The sequence below is a fragment of the Amyelois transitella genome, chromosome 6, assembly GCF_032362555.1.
Source record: "Amyelois transitella isolate CPQ chromosome 6, ilAmyTran1.1, whole genome shotgun sequence".
NCBI classification, from domain to species: Eukaryota; Metazoa; Arthropoda; class Insecta; order Lepidoptera; family Pyralidae; genus Amyelois; species Amyelois transitella.
The window spans coordinates 3,773,521-3,783,449 of record NC_083509.1 but is presented as its reverse complement, the minus strand read 5'-3'; the positions used below and the strand labels follow the sequence as shown (position 1 = coordinate 3,783,449).

The window sequence follows — 9,929 nt, the reverse complement described above, 5'->3', positions numbered from 1 at the left end:
CGGGTTCCTTAACATAGCGGCTGGAGATACACTCAGATAAAACAGAGATTTCACATTGACCCATTTTGTTTCCACGCTGTCCTAATAAAATCGTGATAAGTTTTTAACATGAAACGGAACAGCCTTGGAAATTATAGAATTGGTATTCGATAGTTTGTGAAAGTTACTGCCAAAATTGCAAAACCTCGACAAGGTAAAGAAAATATATTACCTACTTAAAATTTCTGATTTATTGTTACATTTTACCATACCAATGCCATATATTTTTCCATAGAATAAAATAGGTAGCGGATACGTTGAAGTAAGTAATTAAGCTTAAATGCCTTAATTAGATTAAATGATCTAAGTAAGATTACCTATTATAAATTAGAAGCAAGTTTTGCTTTTAAATCTGTGGATACACATACATACATACATATGTTGTAAGCCTATCCCTTAGTTGAGTTTTACGACATCCATGGGAAAGAGATGGTGTGGTCCTATTCTTTTTTGTATTGGTGCCGGGAGCTACACGGCACGGCACGAATATAAGTAGGTATGTATTAAAATAAAATCTTTTGGGTGCTCATTATGTATGTACCTAACTTACCTTACCTAACTTTCAACTTTAAAATGAATTCTAATAAAGCCAATCGTTTTGGGTCATGTACTCAGAACAAAACAACAAAGGCCAAGAGTCAATACTACTTATATCAAGTCATATAGGATCATAACTATTTAATGAATGAAGTTTGAATATTTTGTAAATATATCCTCTTTCGTCTTCTTTAGCACAAAGAAAGCTGACAGCTAAATATGCCTACATGTCAACTAATCCAAATTTTCAGTAAATACATTTATAAATCTGCATAAAATTATAAAAACGCAAAAAAATGTTACGTTCAAGTCCGTAAAAATCGTTTAGCGTCAATCCGAAAGAAAATTGGGCGCAGATCGTATGAGTCATAGTGTGATGGATAGACAATAAATCATTATGGAGCAGTTGATGACCGTGGAGGAGAGCTACGTGGAGCGTCGACAGCTCTTCAAGGACATCTGGGACACAGCCATGCACATGGACGAGAAGGATGGTGACATTTTGAACAAGCCGAAAGTCATTAAGTAATTTGCTTACAATTTAAAATTTTTATCTAGCAAAATTTTCATAATACCCATATCAGTGTGGTTCCCGGAACCATTACAAAAAAGAATAGGACCACTTCATCATGGATGTCGTAAAAGGCGACTAAGGGATAGGCTTACAAACTTGGGATTCTTTTTTAGGCGATGGGCTAGCAACCTAATAGCCAAATAGCTGAACGTGGCCATTCAGTCTTTTCAAGACTGTTGGCTCTATCTACCCCGCAAGGGATATAGACGTGAACATAAGTTTGTATGTATGTTCCCATATCTAGATGGCAGCTTCATTGACGTAGTGTCGAAACCACTGAGGTTTCGTGTTGTGTTTAGCTTTTTGTTCCTTTTACATTATCTTGGCCCATTCTACTAATTATTTACCTAGGCATTACTTTGCCGTAAGTAAATAAATTATTAGTGCTCGAATTATTACTTATTATGTTACTTACCTACCTTCTTTTATTCCATTCTAATAATCTAAATACTACTAAGTACTACTATCTTCTGCAAATTACTTCAGGAATGAATTTACCGATTAGCAATATATGAATATTACAGGAAAAAGTAAAACTTTAATATTTCAGAACCCTTCGACTAACGGAAGTTGATAGATCAGCTGGCAAGAAGAAAAAGCAAAGGATCAAGAATTTGCGCGCGGTTTGTAAGAAGATTCTGGATTTTTGTGATAAGCAAGATGCCGACGATATATTCTATGAACAGGTGCGTTGGTATCTACCTAATAGGTACTTGTAGCACATGATAACTCGTACTTATTATTTTGTATACAATTTGTCATGTAGATGAGGTTTAATAAACGTTGAAGACAAAACGCTATTATTTGACTACATACAGACTTCGGAGAGTGGCTTAAAGCGTTTTTTGCGTCTTTTTTATATTAACCTCTTTATTCTATTTCCATGACTAGATTACTGCAGAAGGTCATGTAGCACCTCCACACAAGCCAGAAGCACACCCAAAGAAGCGTAAATTGAAAGCCAGGAAGAAAATAAAAAAAACGAAGAGCTTATTCTCGCCAGCCAAAGAAGTAACACACCCTAGAACAATAGTTTCCGATGGAAAGGATAACTTTGATTTGAATGCCAATAAAAAAACCTCCAGGAATTCTTCTCCCATTAAACATCGACGTCCAGTTGTTATGAAGAAGACATACATACGGGCTACATTGGGATCAACTGTCCCATCATCTACCTTGAAACCCTTGAAGCTTGTGTCTTCAGGCAAGCCTTCAGAAAACAGCACACCCACCCGAAAAGTGGTCAAAAAGAAAAGCAACCCAAAGAAAAAGAAATCGTCTAAAGATAACGTATCTCCATTGAAAATTGATATCATAGATTAAATATCCTTTGCCTCATATACAAATGTTTTTTTGGTCATTTAATGTAGCTTTGGTTACGTGAACGGCGAGTCTAGGTAGGTATTTTTTCTCTTCATCAGATTAAAGTACATAAGTAGTTAAATAAGTCATAGCACTTTTAAAGAAAATTATACCTCATCTACTTAGTAACTCAACAGAATAAAAAACATAAAGTAGACCTTATACAGCGTTTCTGTGCTTTAAATAATTGAGGTACTCATAAAAATTCTGTTTTCAAGACACCTGAGTTAAGTTCATTATGTAGTTCAAATATTTGACTTTTCACTTTTATACATAGAAAATTAAAAATAGTCTAGAAATCAGGTGTTCTGTAATAAAGAACATAATTCATTTACGCTAGATCGTTAGTAGGTACCTTAGATATAACCCATATCTTTGAATAACATACTACGTAAACGGTAAATAAAACTCACATAAATTTTTCTGTACTTCATACAACTTACATATGTAATTACTTGGAATTGTCTAGTGGGAAATAATACTCATACCAAACAATCCTTCTTTCTAGTTTCATCACAGTCGGTTAACATGAATTTGGCACTAGAAATGTGTGTCTATGCGTATGATAGGGATGAAAATAAAAAATAAAACATGCTAGTGATGTGACACTAAGTGTTAACAAGATATATCGATTGAAATATTGTTTTTCATCTACATATACATTCTGGTCGGCAACTTTCAAATTAAGTGGCACTAGTGTATACTAATACCCAAAACAAAGCTGATTTTATATAGTAGCAATATTGTTTCTTTAATTTATAGCGAAATAGCACGTCGTGCAGTTTTGAGTGGTGTACCATGACTTACCCAAAGATATAAAATTATTAGACTATGGCTCAAAACCATTATTAGTCAAAATTTAAACTGGCAAAGTATTCTGGGTCATGGCGTAAAAAATTACTCTAAATTTCTATGAAAAATGTAACAGATTCACAAGTATGTTGTTTTTGGCATAAATAAGAACATTAATTTATACCAAGCACGTAAATACTCTTATAACCATATTCTTATCTTTTTGGAATATCAACATGTACATACAATAATAAATAGATCCGTACATATATTCAAAGCCCCGAATAAAATACATTTTCTATGAAGTAAACGCGTGTAAAAATTAAAGTTGCATTTCAAACTACTTTATGGGTCTGGAATGGTCTAACCTTACTATTAAATCTGCCGTGTTTCCTCGCTAGCTGAACGTGGCCTATAAGTCTTTTCTAGAATGTTGACTCTGTTTACCCCACAAGGGATATAGACGTGACAACATGTATGTATGTGTTTTCTCGCATGGAAGCTCCTCATTTCTTTTAGTTCATCTTTAAATTATTTTACTAGCCTAGTATAAAACACCGTAAACAATTGTCAAATACACACAAAAACGATATTACAATCGCACGACATCAAACTTTAAAACACATGACAAGGGAACAAAGCTTGTTCCCGTGTTTAAGAGCGCCACGATTATCTTTCACCGGCCGTCCCATTTTCATTTATCAATAGTCATAAATAGGTTTTTATAATCTTATCAAAAACTTTTTATGCAAAACGCTAAACCAATTTTCTTTATACGTTTATCGACATTTTTGTTGAAGTTAAATGGCAATCACTAAAGGTAAACGTCACCAATAAAATGCTACGTATTAAAAAATACCCGCAGAAAGTGAGGCGAGTATCTTGTATCCTTGTCATTCCAATGTAAAATAGTGCGATCTCATTGAGTGTCAAATTGATATGACGATTCGAATCACTTTTTAAATTAGTGGTGTTATTTAGAATAATGTCTGTCTGGATCTGAATGAATCTGACCCAGTACAGTAAAGTAAATTCATAAATAATGTTGAAGCTCTCTCAGGTTTACAGAGAATCGTAAAATGTGAAAATATTATAAGTAGGGTTAACGTTATCGGAAGTTTTCATTGGTAAGATTTCGCCTCAAGAATGTAGTGTATGCATTTATTTCCCGGTGTACCTTGTTGAAATGCCAGAGTTTTTGTTTAGTGTTATGTGCGTTATAAAATAGTGCGTTTATTGTTTTAATTCCCACGTTCATTTGTAACTGTTGTAGCGTGTTGAGAAGTATCCGATAATGTCAGACTACGATTTGCAATACCAGGCAGATTTGGAGAAGGCGCAAGCTCTCAGTTTGGAAAGCCTAGCTTTGGAACAGTTTCGCAGGCAGAAACAGCTATCAAGCGCAGGTAATCTGACGTCGTCTTGTTTGTAGAGAGATTAATGACGATCTTTACACAACAAAGTCGAAAATACTTTGAGATTATGTACCATTTCATGTGTTTGTCATCCAGTAGCCTTAGCCTTTTAAAATTTCTGTTTGTTACTGACTTATTTACTTTCGGCGTATTTTTTTTAATGATGAGTTACCAATTCATTCTGTTTAAGAATTTATTTTTTAAATGTAATAAAATTTGCTCTTGTCTATCTGTTGCGGACCATGGTAACCACAAGAGACAAATTGGTTTTATTCTCATCTACTGGATATGCCATAATAACTTTTGCAGAGTGTTAAATTGTTTGCATGAACATCGTTGTGAGTGAGAGATTATATTAGAACCTCCAGTCTGTTTATTTCCTTTATGATTTAATGACTGTAATGAAAATTGTTAACAAGGATGACTTAATACCTCTTTGATTGTTTAGCTCTGATTTGGTAGGTTAGGAATTAACCTTTTTTAACCTGAACTAAAACAAAGAGTAGCCCTTAAGACAATGTTTTAACCTCTCCTGAGTTTGGAGCCTGTACATATTCCTTACTTTTTTATAGTTAGTGATTTACTTTTTTAAATATTTCAGTGAATGTTTGGGCAGCATTTTTAATTCAATCATACCAGTAAAAACCTTTTAAATTAAAATAAAAGGTAGTCTATTCCCCAAAATCCAAAAATGGCTATCTTCAATGTAAAACATTATCAGCATCAATAAGGCTTGCTTCCAAATTTATGATACTAAAGTAGGCTTACAGGTTTGAATCACTTGCCTGCCCAAAAAGAAAGTTAATTACATGCTTCGGAAAGCATGTTAAAAGTCATGCTTGACTACCTTTTGGTTGCCATTTGATAGAGAATTTTACTACTCCACTGAACTCCACTGACAAGGATTACCCCTTTAATATAAGAATAAGAAGTCATCTTCCTTTCAAGTTTTATATTTCCATATGTGTATCTATACTAATATTATAAAGCTGAAGAGTTTGTTTTGTTTGTTTGTTTGTTTGTTTAAACGCGCTAATCTCAGAAACTACTGAACCGATTTAAATAATTCTTTCACTGTTAGATAGTCTATTTATCGAGGAAGGCTATAGGCTACATTTTATCCCGGATTTCCTACGGGAAACATCAACAATGACGGTGAAAGTTGAATGAGTCGGCCATCTGCGAGCTTTCCACGCGAACGCTGCGCAAACCAACAAAGATATAGTAAAACAATGTACTAAAGATGTGAAGTACTCATTTTTTGCCACAAAAAAGTCCGCGAGAGCATATATCTATCTCTTAAGGTCTACTTACAATAACCACTTTTATGTTCATTTTTTAAGATTATTTTTTCATTATAAACATAAGTTATTTTGAAACCAATTTTCTTTAATTCAGTATTAATCGTTATCCAAATAAATATGTTTATTACTTTCGGCTTTTCATGTAGACTAAAATTGCCATTTACAGTATATAAATCAGACGAATAGGTTTTGAGATATAGTCGTTATAAGCAATTTGCAGCGAAACATTTAATACGGCGAACCAGCGTTCTTTCTAATACGCGTGACCGCCTGACCGCCCCGCCCCCGCCCCCCGCCCCCTCACCCCGCATCTTTCGATTGCCCTTATTACTATTTTAAAGTAAAGTATCAGCCTGTAAGATCCCACTACTGGGCAAAGGCCTCTCATCTCACTATACGGTCTCCGTTCCGTCGCGGGTAATGATGTGGGCCAAGTCGTCGCCAAGTCGCATAACAATTAGCAGCTATAATTGATAAAGCCGAGGAGGATGTTTGCAAAAATAAATATGATGCCCAAAATAACTATTCCACGCGGACGAAGTCGCGGGCACAGCTAGTTATAGTATAAAAATTTAAGGTTAGTTCATTACAAATAACCAGTCATAGGCAGTCCAATCCATATTTCATATACCTAATGCTTATATTAAGTGAGTAAATATTTGGTGCAGAACTGCATATGTGACAACATAAACTTTTTATCAGTGCAATAAAGCCAATTGAAGGAGTCCCAACAGAAATTAAGATGCATCAATTTAACAAATTGTTTATATTGATGTACAGGCAGGAAGTGAGGTTGTTACCCTGAGCTCATGAAATAGAGCACTGATTACACGAAATTGTAATATTGGTGTTGTTATATCACAAACTGTGGGCACAGAATGTTTAATGTTGTAACTTTGCCTTTTCTAAACTTTTTAACATTGTGTTTGGTTTACAGAGTAATAATTTTGTGATGTTACACTGATAAATCTGTGTAATTGTGTTCTAATAAACTGCCTTCATTCCTCGTTGCCATGCTTTTTTCTTATTTGAGCTCATTAAACAAACAAATATGATAAGAATAAATAGTGTAGTGATAACAAATTTTTGTTTATAGAAAATTCACTCAAGAATATCTTACACAACTAATTATTTTGTTTTTGACTTTAAAAAGTGACATACATATGTTATCAAAAGAGCCCCCAACAATGATCTAATATAAATGAAGAGTTTTGATGTTGGAAAATAAATTGAATAATATATATTTGTTAAAATAATAATCCTTCATTCGCCACCTACAACATCTACAGATGATTCACAGGAAATTCACATATTTTAAGACAGAAGAATGTCTGCCAGAAGGGGGGTTTTGGGGGTTTTCAATACCACCAAAGAGTCTTCATATATATATATTTATGATAACACAATATACAATAAAATAAAATATGATAAAACATGCAATAGTACAGTACATTGTATGTCTGTCTGTATGTTCAGTAGTAAAATTTAAGTTGAAGTTGATGCTTAAATTAATTACTGACTCACAATGATTATATTTATATATATATATATAACCATTGAGTCTTTATATATTATATATATATTAATTATATATATATTATATATATATATATATATATATATTAATTAATTTTTGTGGCTGGTCTGGACTAATTCGCGGGTACCACCTAGTTTGTGAAACGCTTATCAATATTATCACACCTATCAAAGATAATCAGCTAATCGTATCAATAACCGCAGATAATGGGCGGGGCTCCGGTGGCAGTGTGCGGAGACGCGACGAGAGCGACGGACCGCCGCCCGCGCTCCCGCCCCCGCCGAGGAAGCCCCCGCGAGGAAGGACTTCCACTACAGAGAACCCTAGGTGAAAATCATCAAAAATTTACAAGACTCTCGATGGATGATTTTATGTAATTGTTGTAACAGGATTTTAGAACAAAAAGCGAGCTTGCAATAGTTCAGTGGTTTTACGCAATGTTTATTACTTTGGTTTGAGTACTAGTTGTATGTATGTTTTTAGCAAAATTTTACCTAGGCCTGAGCGGTTTGTGATGGATTTATTCCTGAGAATTGATTGTGATAGGATTTAAATTACTTGAAGAAATATTTCCTGTTGGGACAGTTTTTTTAAGAATTTAATTGACAATAGAAATCAAAATTTTCGCGGACGCATCTAAATTATTATTGCTAAGCTATGCAGCTGAACGTGGCCTCTGAGTCATTTCGAGACTGTCGGCTCTGTTCACCGCGTAAAGAATAAAGACGTGACGAATGTATTGTTGTATATGTTCAGGTCTACTGGTGCAAGCCCAACTCGTAACGAGAGCAGTGATTTGATCTCGTTCTCCAGTCCGACGAGTAAAACAGCGCCGAAGGATGCGCACGCGTCCTTAAAGGAATATATCGAGCAGATTGGCAAGTAAGTATTGTTGCATTTACTTGGTTTTCCTTTAAGATAAAAGTGACCTTTGTTTCGCCAGGGAGTCTTATATCTATCAAATTTTATCAAAATCGACCCAGTAGGTAGTTATAAACCCGAAGCTACTTCAGCCATTATTAAACTGAGCGTCAACGTGTTTAGTAATTGACTGCGTCGTAAAAATAGGTTTTTGGCCCGTTCTCTAGCAAACTGTCCTTTTTTTACAAATCATAAAAAGGGCGGAATATGATAATTTATGAATGAAGTAATTGTTTTACTATGTGTGCCGGAAAATATATGTATATATTATGTAGCCAATGTTGTAACACGTTCATATAGACTTATTGTTCTTACGAAAATTCTAAAATATTCAGCATAAATAATTCTTCAGTGATAAAAAAGATAAGGTTTTTTGATAAAAACACAATGCTGTGATAATAGATTGAATGACAAAATATACAAATGTTATAATTTTCAATGACATGACATTGCAATAAAATATCAATCGACCATAACATACCTATATACACAGATATTTAATTGTCTTTGTTTTATTTGTTCCAGATTAGGTCAACAAACTGAAGAGCTTACATTAAACTCGCCAGACCAATCTCCCGCCATTATGAACAATCAGAACTACAATCAAAGGCCGGGTTACCCCCCATACCAATATGGGTACAACTATCCGCCTTACTCTATGGCGCCATACCCCACTACTCCGTTCGGCATGCCGACGCCAATGCCGTCTCCCATGCCGAACTATTCGTATTACCCCCCAACCATGGTCGTTCAACAAGAGCCGCCGTCTCCGTACCCTCCAACAAACCCAGCAATGTACGCTCAAGGTTACAGTCCATACAGTCAAACGCGAATGGCGACTCCTGCCCCGTACGTAGGATACCCCCCACCAGCACAGACCCCCACATACAACTACAGTACCACGAACATGATCACGAGACCGACCAGGCCGAATCTCTACCCACAGTTGCCTGATCAGAACCATACGTACCCACCGATGCCGAGTAATACTCAATCGGTAGGGAATAACCCTCCGGTTAATATACCAATGGTCGTTAAGAATGAACCGTCGAGGGACAGCGTCGAGAGTAATTCTTCGTGGAAATCGGCGGAAGTAAGTAGTGACATCACAAAAGTTTTTTAAAGTTTATGTTGCAAAAGCTAATTTAAGTTTGGCAGTCTTTGCACCAGTCAAAAAATTTGTCATTGTAGAAATTCAATTTTCTTTTATTATAATTATATCATTTTAACATCCATTTTTAATATAAATGTTATTTTCAGGCGAACGAAGGCGCAGACACATTAGCCAACCTGCCAAAATCAATGAACCTGATAGACTTTGGCAAGAACACGAACGGCGCAGGTAGTGTAAGAGTCAGTGTGCTTGAAGCGTTTGACCCTCTACTAACTGAGCAAAACAACGCTGGTGAGTGGCTTGTCTCATTTCCTGGGTGACTATAGAGGGTGCA

At 35.2% G+C, this 9,929-nt stretch overlaps 2 protein-coding genes across 3 annotated transcripts in view; both read left to right on the top strand.

Moving 5' to 3' along the window:
• Nucleotides 1–973: 973 nt before the first annotated feature.
• Nucleotides 974–2,473, top strand: LOC106139219 (uncharacterized). The gene is made up of 3 exons (XM_013340615.2): nucleotides 974–1,101; nucleotides 1,701–1,836; nucleotides 2,042–2,473. The coding sequence occupies exons 1-3, from the start codon at nucleotides 974–976 to the stop codon at nucleotides 2,471–2,473; spliced, it is 696 nt and encodes a 231-aa protein (XP_013196069.1).
• Nucleotides 2,474–4,285: 1,812 nt separating this feature from the next.
• LOC106139235 (phosphatidylinositol 4-phosphate 3-kinase C2 domain-containing subunit alpha) overlaps nucleotides 4,286–9,929 on the top strand; it is a 28,787-nt gene continuing 23,143 nt past the window's right edge. The window contains exons 1-6 of one of the 2 annotated variants that reach the window (XM_013340634.2): nucleotides 4,286–4,431; nucleotides 4,578–4,710; nucleotides 7,764–7,887; nucleotides 8,317–8,442; nucleotides 9,007–9,574; nucleotides 9,742–9,823. In XM_013340634.2, the coding sequence (XP_013196088.2) occupies nucleotides 4,599–4,710; nucleotides 7,764–7,887; nucleotides 8,317–8,442; nucleotides 9,007–9,574; nucleotides 9,742–9,823 (1,012 nt within the window). In that variant the 5' untranslated portion in view covers nucleotides 4,286–4,431; nucleotides 4,578–4,598. Of the gene's footprint in view, nucleotides 4,432–4,577; nucleotides 4,711–7,763; nucleotides 7,888–8,316; nucleotides 8,443–9,006; nucleotides 9,575–9,741; nucleotides 9,887–9,929 lie in introns of both variants that reach the window. The other variant, XM_013340633.2, reaches the window with a different exon arrangement.